Genomic DNA, 26443 nt, shown 5'->3' with positions numbered 1-26443 from the left:
TTTGGCAGTTGCTTCGGGTTCCTTGTGGGCGTACTGGATTCGTCTCGTGATCGAAAGGCTGTGCGCCGAGCGAGAAAGACTGAGCAGCCACGCAAGCGGTGACAGTCCCAGCGCGAGTCGATCGACCCCGAAGTCATCGCCGGTCACGAGCTGAACAAGTCCGGCAAAAGGCGCGAGCTTGGCGTGCCCAGGAGACTTCAGAAGAGGAAGGAGAAGGGGACAATGAACAGTGCGAATAGTATGTTACCAAATTGCTTGAAATAATAAAGACTGTGCGTTTACTTACAGTACCTTACCTTCGTTCCTAATCACACTTTATACATTATAATTATCGAAAGACAGACATAAAACATAAAAACAAAAATAAGCCTTGAGAAATCCGCCACACTTAAACAACGAAAGCATTTTTAAAGCATTCTACGGAATTGCACTGATACGATTGCGCGTAACTTACGTTCACTAAATGAAACGACACTGTAACCTTTTTATTTATTAATTGGCTTAAATGTTTCTATAGTTCCCATTCTTTATATTTTCGCTTTCATATAATAACAAGTAGTAGGACTTTATCACTCGGCACTGCATAACACACAAATTCCCTTTATTGTCATTCGAGGAGACCCATTGTGACTGTTTTCTTCAAAGGTAAAGTACAATCCAGGAAGCGCCAGTACTCATCCAAGGAAGTGAGGTTATGAGCGTCTGACTGCCGGAGAGGGCAGCAAGGGCAGGCACAGGTTATAAAAGGAGCTCTCCATGAGCGAATCCAGAGGGCGCCACGAGATCCACCCATTCTGCTGCAAGTGGTCTACGGCTCCCGTGAGGTTGCCGTGCTTTGCATCATCCCTGTACCAGTGCGGGTCCTGCAGATGCACCAGCAGTTGACTAGAGCATAATCTTCAGCAAGGCCCATGGTGACCGTTTAACAACGCAAAAGTATCAGTTATAAGCCGAAGTGATGATACACACCGGCGCTTCGTCATCATCATCAGCAGCAGCTTATTTTATGTCTAATGCTTCCTACCAGTGCTTAATTAAAGCTATTTCTTTGCCTACTGTCCCGGTTTTGGCGAGGCTGCCTAGCTGATGGGGTAAAAAGAAGTGTAACAGTCTATCCTCATCTCGACGGATACATTTGTGTATTTTTTTTTGTATACAAATGCGATATCAAAGTACTATCAAAGTGGCTTATATAACTATTCTATGCTGACTGAGTATGCCCATCTCGATTCTGCGTAACAAAAAAAAATCACCGACGATTACGATACTCCCTAAGGCGAAATTTGAGCGCAGATTTATACGTGTTTTCATTGGGCGATATCTTAGCTGGCGCAGGCAATACGTCTCGTGCACACGAAGCGAAGCGTGGCGCGACTGCCTCGCTAAACTGGAGATCACGAAAGGCAGCGCGTGGGGGACACGTGGGCGCAATTTATTTATTTTATTTACACATACATACTGCAACCCTAAGAGGATTATCGCAGGAGTGGGGTACAAAATCAGGGGTGCCACACAGACAGAAAAAGGGGGTACACAAGTCAAAGGTACAAAGCAAAGCACTAGCATAAGGAATATGCTAAGGGAAAAAAATGGTCTCAGTACACGTATATGCATAGAAACATAGTGAATAATACACGGTTTTAGGAATCGCGGGCATCAAACAGTGATTGCCTTAACAAAATCATCAAATGTCAATTTTCGTATGTTATGGGGTAGTTGGTTCGGGGAAAATTCATGGATTCGGGGATGCAATGGATGGGTGGAAAAACTGTATTTCAATTTGTCAATGCTGGCGTACAGGGGTGTTATATCTAGAAGGTGAAAATTTCGCGTGTTAGAAGCTTTAGCAAACTTAATGTAGTCCAAGGATGAGACCGTTCCGAGTTAACAGTGGTGTAAAACTGTTTAAGGCTTTCTACATTACGCCGCTCTAACAGCGAAGAGAAGTTCCAAGGAGGGAAGGTCAGAAGAGGGGGAGAAATCCTTGTTGTAGCGCCGGGATGTAAATCGGATAGCTTTTTTTTTTTTTGGACGGATTAGAGTTTTTTTATGTCTGATTTCAGGTATGGATTCCAAATGGCACACCCGTAATCCAAGATGGGTCGCACTAGGGTTTCGTAAGTGAGCAATGTTGTTTCTTTAGGGGCTGACCGCAGAGAACACTTTAGGTAAGCTAGACGTGCGAGAACTTTAGAACACGTTGCTTCAATATTTTTTGACTGTGTGAATATCATGTGTGATTAGAATTCCAAGGTACTTATATTCAGAAACTTTTTCCAGAGGAATACCATTGAAGCAATAAGGAAGATGCAATTGCGTAGTACGTGTAGAGAAGCACATGGAGACAGTTTTGCGAAAATTGACGTTCATCTGCCACTCGTTACACCAGGTACAAAAGTTGGAAAATGCATTATTCAGAATGATGTGATCTTCATGATTGCTAACTGTGCAATAGATAACTTAGTCACCGGCGTAAATACGGATTTAATTGGTATCGCACTCTTAGGTAGGTCATTTATACACAGGAGGAAGAGAAACTGGCCTAAAACTGATCCCTGCGGAACACCAGCTGTAACGGCCGCCGTGGGCAATTTTACAGACTCGAAACAAACTTATTGCGATCTATCTCACAGAAAACTAGAGATCCAGGTAGCCAGGCTAGGATTGTTTAAAATACTGTTTAGTTTATCCAAAAGCTTGGAATGTAAAACTGTATCAAAGGCTTTGGACAGTCTACGAATATGGCATCAACTTCAAGGCCTAGGTCAAGTGCGTGGCATATGTCAAGAGCAAATTCGGATGTTTGCGTAATGGTGACGAGGGCACTGCGAAATCCATGCTGGAAGACTTAAAATATTGTTGGCGACAAGACACTCCATAATATGTTTGTCGACGGCATGTCCTAAAAGTTTACTGGAACTAGAGGCTAAGGAAATCGGTCTGTAGTTGGATAGGTCTTGTTTACTCCCCGACATGTGCAAACGAATAACTTTCGCAACTTTCCATGCTGGTGGAACCGTACTTGTTTGCAAGGATTGATTAAATATCACTAAGAAACCTGCTAGACCACAAAGCATACCGTACGAGTAAGGTATTATGAAAGTTATCGGAACCGAAGCCCTTTTTAGGATCAAGGTTTAAAACGAAGTTTAAGACAGCCGACATAGATACACTTAAGTTATTAATAGCAAGCCGTGATTATTACCTGAAAGGAGGGGTTTAAAGGTTCTTAGCAGATAAGTCAGACTGAAAATACGAGCTGAAAGCAGCTGCAATAATATGAGGATCATTAGTGGAAACATCATTTATTATGAAGAATTGAGAAGTTGTTCTACCAGGCGAAATCACACCCCAAAATTTTTTAGGATTTGATTTCAGCAAACTAGGTAAACTGATGGCGTAGAAGTAATCTCTGGGTGTTTTACTTTTTATTCGAAGTTCATCCTTAGTATTCTCAAACAGTGTGGTTACAAGAGTACCTCCGGTGCGTCTTTGTCGTCTAAGTCTAGCAAAGGGACGAGAAAGGTGAAGGATCTCTCTGGTCATCCATGGCAGGTTAACGTTTCCTTTCTTGGTTTTGAGTGGAACAAAGCGGCTGACGCATGTACGTACGGCGGCATTGAAAAACTCATCTAAACTATTAACATCGTCGTATATAATACCGCACCCAAAATCCGCAAGACAATCGCAAGAAAATTACTGATAGACTGGTCATCAGCTTGTGTGAAGTCATAAAAAGTGCGAAGAACAAACTTAGCTTTAGGAATACGAATATCAATAAGAACTAGTACCGCTTTGTGGTAAGAAATTCCATCCACAACGTCACACGTATATCTATTTTCAAGAAGAGTTTCGCTAAGAAATACAAGGTGCAAAATAGAGTGGCCTCTGGTGTTCTCGGTGACAATTTGTTCTTGGTACACGAGACAGCAATATTTATTAGTTCTTTACCAAGTGAAGAATCGTAGCCAGTGGTAGACCACGATTGGCATGAAATGCATGGCGCATTAAAATCGCCAAGTAGAACTAAGTTCGAACATGACATGTATAGATGATGAAGAAATGCTTCTAAAGAGTAGTTTCTCAACATCAGAGCCCGGGGGGCGATAAATTACACCGATAACGACAGAGAAAATGCTAGGAGACACTTTACACCCCACAGATTCTACTTCATTAGGACCAGAGACTCGTAAAGGTAAGATCGGACCGCAAGATTAGAGCTACACCACCACCTCTTTTGTGTGTGCTGTCGAAGCGCACACCGGTAAAGCCAGGTGGGGTAACTTCAGCATCGAAAACGTGTCATTTTCGATGCTGAAGTTACCCCACCTGGCTTTACCACGTCTCGATAACCACGTCTGCGTAACCACGTCTCCGTAACACCGATAATATGAGGAGCATTGAAGGCTGTCAAGGAGACAAAGTCAGCAAACATATTAACAAGGCTTCTGGCATTCACATTCAGAATTTAAGGTCATCATGCCACATTTTCTGTCGTCACTGTGTACCATCCGAAGCGGACTTAGGGGAAGTATAAGAACAACGAGTTTAAGCCGTGGTAAGAGCTTCAGTTTTGTGATCCAAGTCATAGCTGATGTTGTCGATGAACACATGAGCACAGCGTATTCATTTGTTCTGTGGGAGGCAGTGGCATCCCACAGTGTCCTGCGAACGTATCGTACACGATCGGAAAAATCTTCACCATTGCGCATTTCCGAGTTATTAATTTTGTGACCATTCCTGAATACTTTAATCTTATAGCGGAAATCGAGCAACTTAAGAATAATCGGACATGTATGTTCCCGTTGGAATCTTCCGATTCTGTGGCATCTTTGAATCTTAAGACAACTGATCTGTAGCTTTTCTGCAAAAAACGCAGCAAGGCTGGTTAGCAGTAAACTATTGCTTTCTTGAGGATGTTCAGGAATTCCGAACACAATAATATTGTATCTGCGTAAGCGGTTTTCAAGCTCATCATTCTTGTCAACAAGTTTGTTGACCGTGTTACTTAGGGACAAGAACACATTGGTAGACTCCGCAGGGGTAGTAACAACATCACTGGGTTTAGAAGACAGAAGATTCAAGGGAAGTCATCTTAGTAACAAGGGCTTCATTCACCTTGACTTCATTACTCGAGGAGATTGCTTCCAAGGCGGCCACTTTTGCCAACCGAGGATCAACCTTCTAAGTAAACGACGACATTTTAGATCGAAAATCCGCAGCGGCACCTATGTTAGTTGACGAAGATTCGCGAGCAGCAACCCGAGATTCTAAGTTTTGAAACCGAGAATTGGCAGTCTGATGGAGGGCAGAGATGTCAAGAGCCACCTTTTTTCTGTCCTGAAAGCAGTTTATTCAACACTTCCACAACTGAAAGCTCCTCATTGTTATTCAGAAGTTTCGTCTGAGGAAGAATTACCGGCTAATCGGGTAGCTGGTCTGGTACCCTGTGCTTTATTTTTGGGGCCAAGGTTGATTTCAACGTCCCCGCTCAAATACAGACTATTAACACAATGCATAAATCGTGCATACAAGAACACAGACAAAGCCGTGACCATGTGGGCGTGGAAGCAGCCGCAAAAAGCGGTCATCGGGACGAAAAGAGCGGGCGTTTTCAAGAAAGCATACCTGTGTGAAAAATAGGCAACGGTTGAACATCGTGCATGCGCTGCTGTTCAGATTCCCACTGAGGATCCGAGGCACCGGTGTTGCCTTTATAGCTTCGGCCGCTGACGTCACAGACGCAACATCCAGTAAGATTGGTGGATCCAACCGAACGACGAAGGCCCTCTGCTGCGTAGGGGCCCGGAGTGTGATAGCGGACGAGTCCGAACTATCATCCACATTGGAGATAGAGCAGTCCGCGCATGAGGCGGCCGGGTCCCATGCAATCGTGTGCGAGACCGTTGACGTAACGGTGGCCGGTGCTCATTCTAAGGAACAGGGCACGTGGAACTCGGGGACGAGTGCATGCGGCGAGGAAAGCCAGACACTGCGTGAATAATAGGCAACGGTTGAACATCGTGCATGCGCTGCTGTCCAGAGCCCCACAGCAGCCACCGCATACAGAACTCGCAGCCGAAGCGCGCTACTCTGGCGCCATCTCGTAGGCATTGTCGCCGCACTACGCTTTCCTTTTCACACATTCGCCATAGCCTCCTCCTCCGATTTGCACGACATGGTTTCGCTGCACCCACCTCCTCCGTTTTCATTCTCGCGTCTTTCATGCCCCGGTGCGCTCCGCCTTCGCTCTTTAATTCTTCGTGTGCTCGTTCACCCGGTTGCCCCAACGCTCACCGCAGGAGCAAGCACCTAAGTGAATGAATGAGAGTGTGTTGTGTAGTGGTGCAAGGACCAATTATGGCCAAAGAGCGCCGTGCCAGTGTTAGTGATTTCGCAGTGGAGCGATGAGTTCTGCGAAGTTGCCGCCGGTATGGTATACCGATATGTGATATGCTGCCGCTATGGTAAGGAAATATGTATCTCTCAGATTCGGCTTCCTGACACTACAGGAGGACGTGGCGGACGGCCAGCCTGTGACCACATCTACCACAGGTTGGAGGTTCATTTCCAGTGAGTAGGAAATTATGGGTGCCAAACGTGTGTCCTGTTCTGAGACGACAGAATAAGACATTTGTTCGGTGTGATTTCGTTTCGGAGGGCCAGAAACCTAACTGCGGCTTTATCAAGTGCAACTTATTATTTGTTTGCGCGTCCTACGTGCGTTGCCAGTGGTTTCGTAGTTTCTGTAGTAAGAAAGGGCTCAGATCTGTGGCAGGGAGAGCAGCGGGAAGAATAATAGCTTGCGATGAAATTGACGTCGCCATCTCGTCTACCAAAACAATACCATCGATACCCCTATGACCAGGCGCCCAGCATATATTGACATGCTCGTTAGATATATACGCTTTACACAGGACGGAATGGAGTTCAATAAGTGCTGGATTTTTGTGCTTACAGAGTGACATCAAGGTCTTCACAACGCTTAGCGAGTCTGTATATATAACTGCCTTCTGGAGTTTTGATTTCCTTATGTGCTTTACAGCTGACAATGAATAGTGCAGAGGCGACAGACGTAAACATATTTGTTTCCGGATGCAGTATATCGGATTCCGAGAAGGATGGGCCAACGGCCGCATAGGACACCCCGGAGTGCGTGTTCGATGCGTTTATGTAGAACTCCGTGCAGGTGTGCTTGTACTGGAGTTCTAGGAAACGCATTCGGATTTCGTTCTCTGGAGCGTGCTTTGTAACTCGTAGAAAAGATATATCACATTCTATCAGCTGGCCCTCCCAAGGCGGTACCAGCTTAGCTGGATGCATTAAGAGATGTCCAAGAAGTTGGACATCCATTTCAATGCTTAGCTCCCTCACGCGCAGTGAGAAAGGCTATCTTACAGAGAGACGATTACGAAAGACTGTAGCACATGTCATATCGTTAACGGTATGAGATATGCTGATGATGAGGGTGAACTTTCAGGAAATATGTTAGACTGGTTTATGCTTTCTGCAGATGGAATGACCACTCATTTGATTCTACGCTTAACATTCAATGGGATTTGTTCTGAAAGCGCCAATGGCGAGCCGGATACCTAGATAGTGGACGGAATCTGGCGTCATTAGCGCGCTAGGGGCATCAGAATGATAGAGCACGGCACCATAATCCAATTGTGATCTAATGATGCTCTTGTAAAGCTTCATTCAACACTTCCTGTCGCTGCCCCATGTTGTGTGGGATAAAATTTTCAGTAACTTCATTGTTTTTAACCATTTCACCTTGAGATATCTTATGTGTGGAGTAAAAGTTGGAGTCAAGTACAATGCCTAAAAACTTCCGCTCTTCATTCGCAGGTATTTGTTGCCCATACATTTCGATATTACGCTATGCGATGAGCTTTTTCTTTCTTGTGAAAAGCACACAAGAACTTTTGATTGCGTTCACATTAAAGGCGTTTTGGTCTGCATATTTCGACACTTTGTTAAAACCCTGTTGTACTTGTCTTTCACACACTGCAAGTTTGCAGGATTTGAAACTTATTTGTATGTCGTCTAAGTAGACGGAATAAAAATAGCTGGCGGTAATGAAGCACGAAGCGTGTTCATCTTCACGGTAAAGAGCGTTCATATTTAAAACAGCGCAAAAAACACGGACAAGGGAGGACACAGGACGAGCGCTGTGTCCTCCCTTGTCCGTGTTTTTACATAGGGCACACTTACATAGGGCAAACAGGACGCTGTATCAATGAACGTTTGCGCGAGCATGCTCGCTGTGTCAAGATTAAGACTGACAGTAATCTGGCTGTTCATTGTGCCAAGTGTGGCTGTACTCCACTCCTTGACCACACACGTGTGTTGAAAAGGTACAGTAATCAGATGGCCAGAGAAATTTTTGAGGCATTTTCAATGAGTCAGTTAGGAGCCACCTGTGTTAGTTCCCCTTCTATTGCACTATGTGATAAAGAACTTAAGTTCCTTAGATGTAAAGCAGTTTGGCCTGTGTCCACCATGTTATGGTTTCTTTTATATTGTTTAATGTCATTGACGCATGCGCAGCAGTAGTTGACCGACGATGACTCGCCTTCCCCTCCCTTCTTTCACTCTCTTTATGCCTGTTGCAAATTGTATATATTTCCGCAGGCTCCAATAAAGGTGTTGTTGGCACAGCGCTCGTCCTGTGTCCTCCCTTGTCCGTGTTTTTTGCGCTGTTTTAAATATGAATGATCCGTACCAACTAGCTCGCACCCAAACCCTTCTGAGTAAAGAGCGTGCATCTAAGCACGCCTTCTTGGGGTACACGAGTTTCTTGTATAAAAGGTCGCGACAATATGTTGGCGATTTTCACGCCTAAGGTACGATATTACAAATATTTCTATTATGTTTAGCATATTTCTACGGATGCACATACTCGACAAGTCTCGCAAGATTCCCTAACGCCACGTTGTGTCGTACACCTTCTCCAAATCGAATAATATCGATAAGAAAAACTGTTTATGCACAAATGCATCACGAATAATTGCTTCAATGCGCACAAGATTATTAGTTATGGACCACACTTCTCTGAAGCCACACTGCTATGGATAAAGAATATTGTTCAGTTCAAGGAAATGCATGAGTCGACGATTAATCCCTTTTTTTCCAAAAAGCTTACGCAGGCAACTTCTAAGAACTATAGGGCGATAACTTGCCTTGAAGACGGGAATAGCTTCCCGATAACTAGCTTCAAGACGGCAATAACAATAGCTGCCTTCCATGAGGATTGCACGTATCCGGCAGCCCAGATAGAGTTAAAAAGTGCCACAAGTGTCATCTTTGTGTCGGTGCGTAGGTTTTTAATGTCATACATCATTCTATCAACTGCCGGTGCAGAGCTTCTACATGTGCTCAAGGCAGCTTTAAGCTCAGCAATATTAAAAGGACGGTTGTACGGTTCATTCGGACGGCGGTTACGATCCGATGACTTAAGTTCAGCTACTTGTTTAAAATGAAGCGGGCATACATATAAAGTTCAATGGGACCGTGTTTACAGTAGATATGGCCGGCACAACCAATATCGCCGAACGTAAGGTTAGCTCCACTACGTTGTCTCTTTCGTCTTGTTAGTGATCGTCGTGTTCGTCCCTCTCGTGGCACCGTGACCTAGCCCTCGGCGGGGAAAGCGCCGACCCGGCGCCTTCTAGATGGCGGCCGCATGGTATGGCTTGAGACGACCCACGCGGACGATATCAATTGACGTGGACGACGGGGAAGAATCGGCTGGAGGTACTTCATAAGTCACATCACTGAGCTGTCGGACGACGCGGTAAGGGCCATAGTACCGGGAGAGTAGTTTTTCCGATAGGCCCACACGCCGTGAAGGAGTTAAAAGGAGGACGAGGTCGCCGGCAGAGAACTGGACATCACGATGGCGTTTGTCATAAGGAGGCTTATGTCTTGCCTGCGACTCGGAAAGGCGAGGATGGGCAATCTGACGTGCGTGGGCGGCTGTAGCTATAGCGTCGCGAGGGTACTCAGACGGGGACTCGAGAGCAGTCGGCAGGAGCGTGCCAAAAGGCAATGTCGGGTCACGACCAAAGAGGAGATAGAAATGGGAGAACAGAGCAGCGACGTGAAAGGTTGTACGGGAGTGTCACAAATGGAAACGCGGCGTCCCAGTCACGATGATCTGAGGAGACATACATCAAGAGCATACCTGCTCTTGATGCTCGGGTCAGGCGTTCAGTGAGACCATTCGTTTGAAGGTGGTATGCTGTCGCGAACTTGTGGTACGTGGCGCAAGAGCGAAGTAGGTCTTTAATAACGCGAGATAAAAAAGTAGCGGCGCCTGTCTGTGAGCAGCTGGTGAGGAGCTCAGTGGTGTAAGATGACGTCTTGAAGCAGGAAGTCTGCGACGTCGGTAGCACAACTGGTCGGGATGGCTCGTGTGACGGCATAGCGGGTTGAATAATCCGTTGCAAGGGCGATGGACTTATTTCCAGCTCTGGAGGTAGGAAAAGGGCCCAACAGGTCGAGACCAACATGATAAAACGGTTCGGTGGGTATAGCAAAGCAGGCGTCTTACGACGTCGGCATGGTTCGCAAGCAGCGACATAACGTCGCGCGGTACGGTAGAGTGCAGGCCAGAAAAATCTTCGCCGGACACGGTTGTAGGTCCTGGAAACACCCACGTGGCCAGCGGTGGCGACGTCATGGAGTAGCGCGAGTACAGATGCCCAGAGCTGTGAAGGGACGACTATCAGCAGTTCATGTCTTTCTGGGCGCATATTTCGGCGGTATAGGATGCCGTCTAAAACAAGGAACAAGCTAAGCGAGGTATCTGAAGGGTCAGAATGGAGGAGCCTGATGAGGTCGCACAAGGATCTATCACGTGCTTGCTCCTCGCCGATGTGGTGGAAGGCGGAGAGCGTGAATATTCCAGCAGTTGCATCACTGGAGTCCGGAGCGTCGACAGGGTGTCGAGAAAAACAGTCGGCAGCCTGGTGTAGTCCAAAGGACTTGTACACCACTGTGTAGGTGAATTCTTGAAGACGAAGTGCCCAGCGACCTAGACCGCGCGTTGGATCCGTAAGTGTCGAGCGCCAACAGATAGCGTGATTGGTCCGTGGTAACAGTGAAAGGTCGACCATATAAGTATGGCCGGAATTTCTTCACCGCCCATACGAGTGCGATGCACTCGCGCTCTGTAATGGAGTAATTGCGTTGAGCGTGTGAAAATAGGCGACTTGTGTACGCAATAACTTTGTCACGCCCACGTTGACACTGAGCTAAAACCGCGCTAATTCCATTGCCACTACTATCTGCACGGACCTCAGTTGGGGCAGATGGGTCGAAGTAAGCAAGAATTGGCGGAGTAGTGAGCAGGTTGATAAGGCGTTGGAAGGTATCAACTTGGTCAGGACCTCATGAAAAGGGGGCGCCTTTCTTCAGAAGTTCAGTCAGAGGCCGAGCAATGTACGCAACATTTCTGACAAATCGACGGAACTATGAGCATAAGCTTACAAAGCTGCGGACGTCTTTGGTACAGGTCGGCACAAGAAAATGCCGACCTGTACCAAAGACGCCACCGAAACCGCGCCAGTGTGTGTCGTGTCTTTCTTTTTGTGGATCGTCTTAGGTGTTTGCGCTGTAACGTTAAGTTCAGGATTATGTACCAACTAGGCCCAAATGAAGTGTTACTGAAATCGAGAACGGCACGAACTTTTCCGGAATCTGGGCGGACGCCAGATGAGTCGACGAGATGACCGAGGATAGTAATTTGGCGGCGACCAAAGTGGCACTTCGAAGAATTGTAGCCCAGCAGCACGGAAGACGGAAAGAATAGACAAAAGGTGTTCAAGGTGTGTCTCGCGAAGGTCGTCGAGAACACGATGACGTCGTCGAGGTAGCAAAGGCATATAGACCACTTAAAGTTGTGCAAGAGCATGTCCATCATGCGCTCGAAGGTGGCTGCAGCATTGCACAAGCCGAATGGCCTGACTCGAAACTAATAAAGGCCATCTGGAGTAACAAATGCGGTCTTCTCACGGTCCATGTCATCGACGGCAATCTGCACTTGGCGTGTGCCACGCGATAGGGCCGTCTGTGAATAGCATCGCCGGTATGTATGCGATGATGAACTAGGGAGGTTTGTTCCGGAGGCCGACCGTCAAGGTAAAAAATGTCGGAATAAGATGTGAGCAGATGACGAAGATCGTCGGTTTGTGTAGGGGTAAGTTCCAGGGCTATCATCTTGGTAATGTCGTGCGCAGGAGGCGACGTGGCGGAATGAGAATTGTAGGCGGCAGAAGACTTGGGGGAAAACGGAAGGGGCGAGAGGGAAGAAAGGTCGTACTCGTGCGACGGCGACAGTATGGCCAGGGAGATCCCTTTGGGTAGTACCAGAGGACAGAATCCGAAATTCAGGAGCGGAAGGTAGGTTTTGTTAGCCGATACGGTCACTACGATGTGAGGAAACGACACGCCGTGCGAAAGGCACTGACACAGGGAGTGACGACATAGTCACCATCCTGTACACAGGGGTTGGGCACAGCAGTGATAGTGGTCAGTGCCTGCGGAGATAGACGAATGAAGTTGGCGCAACAGAGCTGGATCGGTACGGTGTCGGCAAGGTCGGTAACCTCAGGGAAATCAAGTTTGACTACACCAGCCTAGCAGTCAACTATAGCTGAGTGGGCAAGTAAAAGATCAAGGCCAAGGATCACGTCGTGGAGGGCAATGGTCAAGTACATGGAACAGTACAGATGTGTGGCGACCGGCGACGCTGACACGAGCGGTACACATTCCCAGCACAGCGTGAGTTCCCCCATCAGCGACTCGTACGACGCGGGACTCGGCAGGAGTGAGCACTTTCTTGAGCCGCTTCCGGAGATCAGCGCTCATGACCGAGATGTGTGCGCCGGTGTAGATCAAGGCAGTGACAGGTAGGGCATCAACTTCCACGGCGAATAGGTTCCGATCTGTCGGCAAGGTAAGGGGAGGATTTGCAGGTCGATAGTGTGATGCAGCATCGCCTTGAGAGCTGCATCCGTCAGTTTTCTGGGGATGAGCATAGAGAATAGTGAGGCGATGAAAAACGACGGGGCAAGGGCGAGCGGGACGGACGATCGTGCGGCGACGGTGAACGGCTCGAGCGTCGGATGGACGCAGAATGGTCATAATATGTCGGGTCATTTGGGGCATAAGATTGATGGCGCTGGTTGTCATTGCGGCGGTAGTAGGACGTGGAGCGGGAAAACGAGGGCTGACGATAACGGCAATAGCAAGAAATGTGCCCCACGCCTCTGCAATGGAAGCATATGGGCTTGTCGTCTGGTGTTGGCCAAGGGGCCGGATTTCGATAGCGTTGAAACGTCGGTGGAGGCCGATGAAGAGAGGCAGGACTAACCGGAGGGCGTGTTATGGCGCACACGGGTTGAATCCTTGGGTTGGCCAGATCTTCGCGGACAACTGCGTCGGTGAGGGAGATGGTCGATTGCGTATCCTCAGAAGGTCGCGAGAAAGAAGGTGGCGACGCAGCCTCCATTTCGCAACGCACAATTTGGACAACGCTATCTGTAGTGGACGATTGTAGAGGCGAATGAGCGTCTTCGCACGACGACGTAGCGACGGTGCTGGGAATCCGCACGAACTACCAGCAAAACGATGGCTCTACAATCACCGCCTTTACAAATGCTATGTTCATTGATCCTTTAATCTGCGCGTGCGAACGATGTAAGCTTGAAGGTTACTTTGCAGCGTGACAAGGGACGCTCAAATTCTTGTTTGGTAAGACAATACATCACTCGCGATCTTAAATAAATAGAAAAATGTTATTTACAATATTTGTCTATCGTCGAGCAGTCTATAAAAACGGGCAAGTTAAACGCACCATCGGCGATGTTTTTCAGAAGTACCTCTCCTGGTCAGCCTCGGGCATACTGGCATCGACGCGGCGGCAAAGAGCTAGGACATCAAGGATGTACGCAACGTACGACTCGGTAGCTGTGTGAGCCCGACAGGATAGCTCTTTCGCAGCGGCGCACTTGTGGCTAGCGAACTTGCCGAAGTGGTCGTGAAGTTTTTGCTTGCATACACCCAGCTGGACAACTCTTCTTCGTGTGTGTCATACCAGGTGTGTACTAGTCCCTGGAGGTAGAAGAGAAGATTTGCGAGCATCACTGTCGGGTCCTATCGGTTGTGCGCAGCGACGCGTTCGTATGCGCTAAGCCATTCTTCGATGTCAACTTTGTCGGTGCCGTTACCAGAGAAAGTGCCGGGGTCACGCCGATAGGTCAAGACGACTGACGGTTGCGATGTCGCAGATGCGCTAGGTGCTGACGTCGTGCTCAACCCAGTGGCCTGGTCGTATGTCAGCATGATAGGACGGCCGAGAACAAGCCCGCTGCGGAGTTCCGTCTTGTGCAATACCCCGCACCTCCACCAAAAATGAACCGCGCAGAGATATAAGGTTAAATGGGACCGTGTTTAGTCTGCAGAAGATATGGCCGGCCCAACCAGTACGGCCGAACGTAACGTTAGCCCCACTATGTCGTCTCTTACGTCTTGTTAGTGATCGTCGTCTTTGTCCCTCTCGTGGCACTGTGACAATATTTAAGGAAGAATTTTGTGCAATGTGTGGAGCTTCATACAAGCTCGAAGTGTTCGCCCAGAGCGTTGGCCTAGTCTTACAAGGTAATCCCTTGGTCGTTATCTAAATGCAATGGCTGGATTTGCTGCTCCTCACTTTCGTAGGCCATTCCATACTTCAGACTCTTGAGTGTAGGATGTGATGTCCGAGACAAACCTCTCCGAGCTAGCCCTCCTTGCCTGTCTCTGCGTGCGCCCTCCCTGTGATTTTACCAGTTTAAATTCCATGAGATTCCATGAGCAGCAAATCATACGCTGTGTTTTGGTTCCTTCGCGCCAATCTGCACTGCTCAATCCACCAGGGGACCGGTTTCATACATGAGAAACCCTGTGTTTGTGGAATGAATTTTTGAGCTGCGTAGAGTATAAAACAAGTAAAATACGCTACTGCTTCATCTATGCTAAAATCAGTGATAATATGTCGTGATAATTAGGTGGATTCCTTAAAATTATTCCATTCGGTGGAGGCTAGTTTGCACCGTGGGCCATGTGGAGGGAATTCGTGTTGATGCATTAAATTTAACATTACAGGGAAGTGGTCCCTTACATAAGGGTTTTTGGTTGTATGCCATTGCAAGTCAGGGAACGTTGAAGCAGAGCCAATCGACAGGTCTACTGAGGAATATGAATTATGATGAATATTATAATACGTTGGCTTCATATTGAAGAAGCACGCACCGGAGTTTACAAGAAAATTTTCAATGAAACGATCTCTCGCATCGCATCGCGATTCTCCGCACATGGTGTTGTAGGTATTAAAATCGCCTACGAGTATGTAGGGGTGGGAAAGCTGTTCAATTAGGTTATAAAAATCGCATTTACCGACATTATATTTGGGGGATTATGTACATGCAATATACAGTGATCAATTCATTAGAAAGAATTTCCCGAACCGACACTGCCTCAAGGGACGTCAGAAGGGCGACATCAGACAGGCTACACACTTGTCGACAACTACTGCTACACGGCCAGACCAGGCGTTCGCTTCACTGCGGTCTTTGCAATAAATGGTGTACTGAAGAAGAACGTTTGTGCGTGTGGGTTTCAGATGTGTCTCTTGAACACACAGCAACTTTGGATTATGTTTGTGTAGAACGTCTGTAATGTCGTCTTGGTTATGAAGAAGTCCGCTAACACTTCCCTGAATTATTTGTCTCCATGATAAACGTTACTTAGTTAAATGTGGTTTAGTGGCGCAAAAGCGGCTAAGGCTATGCTGCGCCAAACAAGGTGTTTTATAATAATTTAAGAGGAGAAAGGCTGTGTTAGTCTGTATTTTGTGCAAAAAGCCAGTGTCGTCTAGAAACTTACGCAGGTCAGGTAATGGGATTATCGAATCATCTCCTAAAATTAAAGCAGGATGTAAAGGTATGCGCATTTGATACAGGTTGTGCAAAAAGTTTCGTCTTTGTACTTCAACGTGTGGGCATGTGAATAATATATGCATGACTGTTAGTTATTCTTGGCATTTTTCACATGTTGGCACGTCTTTTTTTGTAAGTAGATAATTGTGTGTGAGGTGTGTGTGCCCAATGCGTAGTCGGCATAGAAATACTTCAAAGAAGCGCTCCTGGTGGTTGCACGACTTTCACTCACCAAGTACGGGTTTTGTGAGATATAGCTTGTTTTCTGGACAATGGCCCTATTCGTGTTGCCACTTTGACGTTAAGGCCTTCCTAATGGCACGGATACTATCTTTATATGGAAGTGTTGTGTTTATTATGTATTTGTATGCTGACATCGATGCACATCTATCAGCTGCTTCGTTACCCGGTATCCCAACATGACTTGGTACCCAGCAGAAGCGGATTGATCTCCCGCATTTGTTAAGCGCGACCATGTTTAGTATGTCTCCTAACGGGGGTTCACACTGAGATTTCAGATTTAGAGCCTTCAGTGCACTTAAGGAATCAGTGTATATGACTGTCTTTTTGTGCTTGCCAATGATAATTTTTTTAACTACAACCCATACAGCATAAACTTCAGCAGTGAAAACAGAGGCATGTTTTGGTAGACGAATACTTGTTTCCCAATTGTCTGTTACGGCCCCTACGCCCACGTGTTCTTTTGTTTTGGAGCCATCCGTGTAGAATTCCATGTGATTTTGATACTTCTCCTGAAGAGCACGGAATTCTTGTATGATGTGTTCGTGTGGAGTGTCTCTTTTCTTTAAATGTGTTAGTGTCCAGTCACACAACTGTGTGAAATGGTACCATGGGGCCAACCGTTGTGGTTTCTTGGCAACCTGGAGGACTTCGTGGGGAATGTCATAATCCTGACAGTACTGCTCATACCGCAGGACAAGTGGCCTAATCATATTCGGTTTATTTGTGTAGTGTAAGCGTGAGTTGCACTGCGTAAGGATGTTGTAGCATATGTGTTGAGGTGATGACAGAATTCTGAGTACGTAGGAAAAAGTGAGTAATGCTCTGCGCTGCTGCAAGGAGGGTTCATTACACCCAACATATAAACTTTGAATGGGTGACGTTCTGTAGGCACCACTTGCCAGTCGCAATCCAAGGTTATGTACTGGATCAAGTAGTTGGATGTAGGACTGCCTGGCTGAACCATAGACCACGGAGCCGTAGTCTAAAAGGCTACGCACAAGAGACCGGTAAATACGTAAAAGACAGGTTCGGTCGGAACCCCAGTGCTTATGAGACAAAACTTTTAGGATATTCAATGCTTTATTTGCCTTAATTTTTAGTGTTTTAATGTGTGCTAGGAAGTTTAGTTTTTTATCAAACATTACTCCCAAGAATTTACATTCTTGTTTTGCCGGCAGTGCGACATCATTCAATTTTAGAAGCGGGTCTAAGTACAATCCTCGTTTTTGCGAGAATAGCACTGTAACGGTTTTTTGAGTAGAGAAACGGAAGCCATTTTTTTCAGCCCACTCCATTAGTTTATTAATTGTTATCTGGAGCTGCCTTTCACATGTATGTAAGTTTGAGGCGCGGCACGCTATTTGCAGATCATCGACGTATATGGAGTGCATAACAGAGGGGGGAATGACTTTGTTAACAGAGTTCATTTTTACTATAAAGAGTGTTGTGCTTAGTACGCATCCTTGTGGCACACCATTTTCCTGAATGAATACACGTGACAGCGCCGTACCTAAACGCACCTGGAATGTTCGATCCGACATGAAATCGGCTAGGCATTTCAGCATTCTACCTCGGATTCCTAAATCTGCTAAGTCCCTTAATATACCAAACCTCCATGTTGTGTCGTACGCCTTTTCAAGATCAAAGAAAACTGTGAGACAATATTGCTTGTGTTGAAAGGCCGCATGTATCTCGTCTTCTAGCCGGACTAGGTGGTCTATTGTGGAGCAACCTTTCTTGTATCCACACTGATGGTTATCTAGCAGGTTCTCCGTTTCACGGACGTATGCCAATCTTATGTTGATGATGGCTTCATAGGACTTTGCAAGACAACTTGTGAGTGCTGTATCATATCTGATGAAAGCGCATGTGCTATCTACATGCACGATTGCCACGTGCATATACCCGCCCCTCACTGTTACTACCCTTTCCACCTTCGACTATAGCTATGCAGAATAAAGGCGGGGGTGATTTTGCTTCTAGACAACCCAGCTGTCCAGTCTGTTCGTTGCGCACGAGAAAGAAAGAAGTGCTATGGGTCTATAACTGGTTGCTGTTGTGGAAGGATTTCCAGCTTTCAAGAAAGGAATTATGATGGCTTTCTTCCACTCTTTGGGCATTTTTCCCGTTTCCCAGATTATGTTGAAGAAATGAAGCATGGTCTCAACTGCTTTAGGGCATAGGTGAGCTAGCATTGCATAGTGTACCCTGTCCGGACCGGGTGCTGTTTTTTTGCCACTAGTATGTACTAGTGGTAAAGCGGCATTATACAGTCTTTCTGAACTTCCTGTGGTCGGAAGCTTCAGTTTTTTCTGCTAATTGCTTATGTTTTGAAATGCAGCAGAGTAGTTTTCCCAGCTTGATATATCATGAAAATGTTGCCCTAATATGTCTGCTTGTTCTTCTATATTTGTTTGTGTGACTGGAGGTGACAGTATGGGGATAGTGTAAGAAGCGTAATCGCCTCTAAACTTGCGAAGCTGGTCCCACATTCGTTTGGATGTTTTTGAGCTATTTATAGACGAGACATAATTTTTCCAGGACTGTCTTTCGGCTTGTCTGCGTGTGTACCGGGCTTTCGCTTTTGATTTTTTGAAGGAGAGTAGATTATCTTGTGTTGGGAATCGTCGAAAGATACTCCACGCTTTGTTTTGTAGTTTTTTTTTTGTTTGCGTACATTCTTTCGTCCACCAGGGCATTAGCTTTTTTCTTAGGAAGCCAGACGATTGTGGGATTGTTTCTGCTGCTGCAGCAAGTATACAGGCGGTGATCGTATCATTCATTTCATCTATGGTTAGCTCATCTGATATGTTATCCAGAGTGGCCTTTTCAGTAAACAGAGGCCAGTCTGCTAGATGGAATTTCCAACGGGGTGGCCTCAGTGGGATGGTACAAAAAGGAGATGTTCTTTTAATGATAGCAGGCCTATGGTCACTACCACAGGGGTTCTCAATAACATTCCACTGAAAACCACCAAAAAAAAGATGGAGAGCACAGTGCCAGATCTAAGCAACTCACAGCTCCTGCGCTTGGGGAGCAGTAAGTTGCCGCACCGGTGTTTAAAAGGCATGTCATTTGTTAGGATAAAATCTTCAAGCGTTTGACCGCTGTTGTCAGTAGTTGTACTACCCCATAACGTGTTATGTGAATTAAAAGCACCGCCTATTAAAAATCGTTCAGGTAGCTGGTCTAAATTTACCTCTAGATCTCTTACGGTAAAATGTGAATGCGGCGGAATGTATACTGAACAAATGGTGATGGGTTTGTAAGCTGAAACGGTGACAGCAACGGCTTCTATGTGAGTGTTAATGGGAACTTTTCTGGCTACTATACCACCTGGCAGAACAATGTCAACGCCACCTGACAGCCGGTTCGCCTGAGTACGGTCGCGCAGTACAACAGTGAAACCTTTTAAAATGTTGTTGTGTCTTTCACCTAGGATTGTTTCCTGTAAGCACAGGGCCACAGGAGAGAAGTTTATTAACATGCCTTTAATGTCACCTACGTTGTGTAAAAGCCCTCTACAATTCCAATGGATAATAAAGGCTATCTTGAAATTGAAAGGTAAGAAATGGCACTACGGAAAAATTAAGAGGTGAGGTGTTAGGTCACATGGATTTAAAAAGGCTAATACAAATGAGCGATAACCTTTAGGCTATCGCTCTCTTATCTTGAGTCGTTATTGGGATTTTGTCCCTATTACGGCACTCGAGAGAGCGCTTGTCCTTCGGTGTCAATGACACCGGGATTTTTGTGTCGTCCTCCATTTTGTGTCGTCCTCCATCGCCCGAGACAGGTGTCTCGGCGCAGTTTGGCGCCGAGACACCTGTCTCGGGCCTTGGAGTTCGTTTGATCTTAGGCCCCTGCGGGACTGGTGTCTGCAGGGCCTCTGAAGATGATGGAGCAGCACTGGCTGCTTCCACCACGGGGGCGGGCGGCGTCACTACGCGACCACTGTGCGTGGGCTCGCAGGACTCCTCAGGCCTCTGTGACGATGCCCCCACCTTCGTCACATCGGCATAACTGCGTCGCGAAAGGTACGACAGTCGCGTTCTGGCTTCGAAGAACGAGATTTTTTTCTTTAACAGTTAGTGCAATTACTTCTTTTTCTTTTTTTCAGCAAGGGCAAGACCACGAATAAGCGGGATGATCTCCTTTGCAGTCAATACAATGTGTTGAAGAGGTGCAATTCTCAGATTGGTGATCGTTGGAGCTGCATTTAGCACAAGTTGTTTGTCCTCGGCATGCATGTGAAGCATGTACAAATGTTTGGCACTTGAAACATCATCTGGGATTCGGGATATATGGTCTCACATTGACTTTGACATAACCTGCATCGAGTGAAGTAGGCATTACGCTTGTTCCGAAGGTGAGTATAACATGTTTGGTGGGGATTTCTCGGTCGTTTCTGCGTATTACTATTCTTTGTGCCTTAGTAACATTTTGTTCTTGGAAACCTTCCAGCAGTTCCTCATCGCTTAAGCCAATAAAGTATTCTTCAGATATTACTCCCCTGCTTGTATTAAGTGTTCTGTGAGCTGAAACTGTCACTGTCGCGCCGCCAATACTGGTAAGTTCAGAGAGCTTATCCGCTTGATCTTTATTATTCAGTTCTAGGAGCAGGTCTTCGCTAGACATTATGGAGGCTTTGTATGTCGGTCCGATTTTATCTTTCAGGCATATGGCTGGAGAGAGCTTTCTAACGGGCGTGTTGTTTTCACAGTGAGCTACATAGTACTTGGGGAAAGACGGAGCGTTCCTCCGAAAGGAAAATTGGAGTGGTGCTTCGGTGCGGCATGTCTTCAGACGCCGATCATAAACAACAGAAGCTTGCGCTGTCATAGGAAAATATGTATGTTCGGCAACAGCGCCGACCGCCCGCCATGGAGCCCAATAAGGGGACGCGGCAGAGCTTGTGTTCAAGCCTGCACGACGCCAGCCGTACGCCCTCACTATAACCAAATATGGTGTACCCAAGGTAGGATAGCCAGACAAGGTTAACCCGTGCCGCCGTGGAGAAAGGAAGTAAATGGAAGAGAGAAGAAGACAGGAAAGATCAAAAAGTGAGAGATAAAGACGAAGGTTTGAGGAGAGAGAGACAGGAAGAGGCGACTGCCGATTTCCCCCGGGTGGGTCAGTCCGGGGGTGCCGTCTACGTGAAGCAGAGGCCAAAGAGGTGTGTTGCCTCCGCCGAGGGGCCTTAAAGGTCCGAACACCCGGCATTGGCTCAACCCCCAGGATCCCCCTTTCCCCGTACACGGCTAAGCCGCGCACGGCTTCACGCGGGAGTCCGACCCTCGTGTGCTCGGGTACGTGGTGTCGCAACACAGCAAATGCCTGCTGACGCAGACGCCCCTGCGGGGCATGATAAACGTGTTTTCTGATGTGCTGTGCTGTGTATTTTGAGCTAATGAAGATTAGCTCACGGGCCCTTTCCAGGCTAGGTTTGTCTTCATTGGAGCGATCGCGAGAGTCTCGCTGCTCCTTCGGCGCTGGCGGCGCCCTCTGGCTGTTCGTTGTAATGAGTAATGTGTTCCGAGTAATGTGTTTTACATGAAGGCCTCGACACGTTGGACGAGACCTTTGAGGCCACGTGCCAGGAGGTCGATGGCTCCTTTTGCTGGAGCGGCGGAGCAGCGCTGGCTGCAATCGCCGGGGGGGGGGGGAGGTGTCGTCAATGCCGGCTCACTGCGTATGGGCCGGACAACCGCCGGAAGCCGTTGTATCGCCGCCCCCTGACGCTCCACATCGCCAAAGCTATTTGGCGGGTAGGACGCCCACCTCCGTGCTTCTCTGAAAGAAAGATTCTCATTTACCTTAACTGCAACGATTTCTTTCTTTTTCCAGGATGAACAGGACAGCGAGTATGCAGCGTGCTCTCCATCGCAGTTTACAGAGTGCAGAGGGTGTTGCGTGCTCCAGGGTAGCGTACCGTACTGCTGCCGAGAAGTAGCGGCGCCTGCCTATCGAAGCTCGACCGACATTACTCATTGGGTAGCGTGGCGTTGTCGGCGGGCTGCAGCCATCCGGTAGATCATGGCGACCAAGCAGGGGCGAGACGATTTGCTAGTGCAAAACTTGCACGGTTTATTTAAAGGTAGTTGAAAGAAAATAGGGAAAACATGAAGTATGAAGTCTCTCAAAAGTACATTTCGGAGCCCCTTAAATAGGCTCTCTACAAGTGTGGGCGGGATCTTGCTTCCGTCGATGACACGTGACAGGCACAGATCGAGGGCCCCTCCTCCTGCATTACCGAGCACGGGCAGAAGAAGTCAGCCCTCTTTTCGAAGAATCCTGGTAGAAGGCCCTTTGTGCGCCAGCTGACTGACGCTGACCCTCGCAGAAGAAGTCAGCCCTCTTTTCGACGAATCCTGGTAGAAGGCCCTTTGTGCGCAAGCTGACTGACACTGACCCTCGCAGAAGTCAGCCCTCTTTTCGACGAATCCTGGTAGAAGGCCCTTTGTGCGCAAGCTGACTGACGCTGACCCTCGCAGAAGTAGTCAGCCCTCTTTTCGACGAATCCTGGTAGAAGGCCCTTTGTGCGCAAGCTGACTGACGCTGACCCCCGCAGAAGTCAGCCCTCTCTTCGACGAATCCTGGTAGAAGGCCCTTTGTGCGCAAGCTGACTGACGCTGACCCTCGAAGAAGTCAGCCCTCTTTTCGACGAATCCTGGTAGAAGGCCCTTTGTGCGCAAGCTGACTGACGCTGACCCTCGAAGAAGTCAGCCCTCTTTTCGACGAATCCTGGTAGAAGGCCCTTTGTGCGCAAGCTGACTGGCGCTGACCCTCGCAGAAGTCAGCCCTCTTTTCGAGGAGTCTGGGTAGAAGGCCCTTTGTGCGCAAGCTGACTGACACTGACCCTCGCAGAAGTCAGCCCTCTTTTCGACGAATCCTGGTAGAAGGCCCTTTGTGCGCAAGCTGACTGACGCTGACCCTCGCAGAAGTAGTCAGCCCTCTTTTCGACGAATCCTGGTAGAAGGCCCTTTGTGCGCAAGCTGACTGACGCTGACCCCCGCAGAAGTCAGCCCTCTCTTCGACGAATCCTGGTAGAAGGCCCTTTGTGCGCAAGCTGACTGACGCTGACCCTCGCAGAAGTCAGCCCTCTTTTCGAGGAGTCTGGGTAGAAGGCCCTTTGTGCGCAAGCTGACTGACGCTGACCCTCGCAGAAGTCAGCCCTCTTTTCGACGAATCCTGGTAGAAGGCCCTTTGTGCGCAAGCTGACTGACGCTGACCCTCGCAGAAGAAGTCAGCCCTCTTTTCGACGAATCTGGGTAGAAGGCCCTTTGTGCGCAAGCTGACTGACGCTGACCCTCGCAGAAGTCAGCCCTCTTTTCGACGAATCCTGGTAGAAGGCCCTTTGTGCGCAAGCTGACTGACGCTGACCCTCGCAGAAGAAGTCAGCCCTCTTTTCGACGAATCCTAGGAGAAGGTCGGGTGAATGACCTGTCGCCCGTGGGCTCCGACCAAGTAGAGGGTAGGGTGAATGACCTGTCACCCGTGGCGTCAGACGCCAACCCCAACAGCATCTCCGGCGGGGGAGGAAGATCCCCATGCGTAGGGGCAAGCAGCCGCTATACGAGGGATCGGCGTTTCGGTATCAGAATTCCCGTAGAGGTCACGAACCCTTAGTTCATAGCAGGTAGATTCCTGGAAGTGGTCATCCGTCCTCGTGGTGCTCTTGTGACTTTTCTCTGGTCCGGTCCGGTGAAATTGGTCTTGCAATCAGGTCTCGCAACTTTTCGTCTCCTGCGTGGGCAAGCAGTCACCCCAGAACAGTGCCGGACCCACAACCACAAAGCAGCGAGCACAGGGCCACTCTCCCCCAAGACACACCCGGCTTTTAACAAAAAAAAAAGAAAATCCGCTACACCTTTCCCATTCCCTACGCGCGTCCTCCCCCCTCAACACTAAAACCAGCCATTTCTTGAAGGCGTTAGGACGTGGTTATTAAAATCAGCTAACAATCTTCGGAAAAACATATGAATGCACGAAAACAATGCCACGGAAACCCGGATGAGCATGGGGCTTTCGATACTCTAGGGGCAACGACTTAAACCGTCGGCATTGCCTTTAAGCTTACCTTTCTTGTAGCGAATATCGAAGGTGTACTGTTGAAGAGCCAAGCTCCAGCGCAAAAGACGACCGTTTTTCGTAGACATGGACTGCAGCCATGTGAGGGGACAGTGGTCAGTCTCTATGGTGAATCTTGAGCCAGCGATATAGCAAGCTAGCTTCTGTACCGCCCAAACTACGCAGGCGCACTCCTTTTCTGATGAACTGTATGCTTCCTCACGAACTGAAAGCTTTCTACTGGCGTACAGTACAGGATTTTCGTTCTCGTCATCTTTCTTTTGACAGAGCACCACCCCCATACCCCTGTCACTGGCATCACACTGAAGAATGAATGGATTAGAGTAGTCGGGCGCGTTCAACACTGGCTGGCCCGTTAGTGCGTTGTTCAGCATACTAAAAGCCTTTTCTTTTGCGTCATCCCACTTTACCGTTTGTGGTTCTATTTTTCTGAGAGCATCCGTTAAAGGACTCGCAATTTCGGAATACCGCGGCATATATCTTTGGTAATAACCCGCCAAGCCAAGGAATGATCTGATGTCCCGCTTAGTGCGTGGTTGCGGGAAGTTGTCTATCGCGGTCAGTTTAACCTCGGAAAGCCGACGATGGCCTTGCCCTATTACATGACCTAGATAAGCTACCTCAGCGGGCCCTAATTGGCATTTGGGAGCCTTAACAGTTAAGTTGGCCTCTCGTAGCCGACACAACACGGTTCGCAGGTGTTGCATATGGTCCGCCCATGATGAAGAAAAGATAGCTATGTCATCGAGATAGGGAAGTGCAAAGTCCTCCATTCCTCGTAGCACCTGGTCCATAAGGCTAGATAACCAATATGGCGCATTCTTCAATCCAAAACTCAGGACTTTCGGACGAAAGGTTCCCATTGGTGAAATAAACGCTGCAAGCCGGCTTGCCCTCTCGGTCAACGGAACCTGCCAATACCCTCTGACTAAATCGAGCATCGAGATGAAATTAGCACTGCTCACCTTTTCAAGCCTTTCCTCGAGATGCGGAATTGGATAAGTCTGGTCCTTCGTGATTAAATTTAGCCTGCGGTAGTCGATACATGGCCGCGGCTCTTTTCCTGGGACCTCAACCAAGAGGCGAGGTATAATCACTCTCTCCTGGCTCGATTACACCTAGTTCTAACATCTTGTTTATTTCAGCGACTATGACTTCACGTTGACGAGGCGAAACGCGATAAGCTTTCGAACGAACTCGATATCGTGAACGATCGCAGTTGTCCTGCCCGGTGTATATGAAAATACGTCTTTAAATTCAAACACGAGTTCCCTCAGCTCGGCCCTTTGATTGGGATTCAACTCCGCCTGTTTCACTAACTTAACAATGGTCTCGTCAATGTCTTTTGTCTCCGTCACTGATGGTAACTCTGGAAAGTCGACAGGCATTTCCTCAGGTTGGTTAAGGGAATACTTTGTTAAGCGCAAAAGGACAGACACAAGAAAGACGACAGGACAAGGCGCTACTCTCAACTGACATCATTTTATTGCGTCACTCCTTTATAGACCGCTCAAACCAGAGGAACATGCGCAGTGAGCACCATGCGGTGGAGCCACCAACATCCGATCCCAAGAGCGCACTCATGCGACAGAATCCAAAAAACCAAATTCAGCGCTGTACAAGGTTAAGGAAGGCACACTAATGCACAGTGACCCCAATGACTGAATGAAAAATGCTTCTGATAACTCTCGGGCGGTGGTGTCACGACTCTTCTTCAAAATTGTGGTATCACGAAACATGGGTTTGCATTTGCATGTTTTACAATGCTGAGCCAAATGCGAACCTGTGCCTGTTGGTATGGATCGCTCATGTTCTCTCAGGCGCTCGTTAACACAGCGGCCTGACTGTCCTACATACACTTTGCCACATGACAAGGGAATTTTATAAACCACACCGACGCTGCAATCTACAAACTTCACGTGGTTCTTTTCACAATCAGGTTTTTTACTTGTTTGAGAAATACGGCTGCACAACATCGACAGTTTCTGAGGAGCGGAAAACACTACCGGAATTTTGTATCTGGTGGCGACATTCTTCAGATTGTGAGCCACTCTGTGGCAATACGGCACAACTTCAGGCCTTTTCTTTTGTGTGCTGCAGTTAATTTTTTGCCGCTTGCCTTT

General features: G+C 47.7%; 1 protein-coding gene across 3 annotated transcripts in view; it reads right to left on the bottom strand.

The window, feature by feature from the left end:
- Positions 1-580: 580 nt before the first annotated feature.
- The window catches only part of Ufsp1 (UFM1 specific peptidase 1), a 171008-nt gene continuing 145145 nt past the window's right edge, over positions 581-26443 (bottom strand). For all 3 annotated transcript variants that reach the window (XM_075677960.1, XM_075677962.1, XM_075677961.1), the window contains one exon: positions 581-863. In XM_075677960.1, coding sequence (XP_075534075.1) covers positions 693-863 — 171 coding nt within the window. In that variant the 3' untranslated portion in view covers positions 581-692. The remainder of the gene's footprint in view (positions 864-26443) is intronic.

This window comes from Dermacentor variabilis, unplaced genomic scaffold (assembly GCF_050947875.1).
Source record: "Dermacentor variabilis isolate Ectoservices unplaced genomic scaffold, ASM5094787v1 scaffold_14, whole genome shotgun sequence".
Taxonomy (NCBI): domain Eukaryota; kingdom Metazoa; phylum Arthropoda; class Arachnida; order Ixodida; family Ixodidae; genus Dermacentor; species Dermacentor variabilis.
Note: the sequence above shows the minus strand (reverse complement) of the source record. Positions and strands in the feature narration are given on the sequence as shown.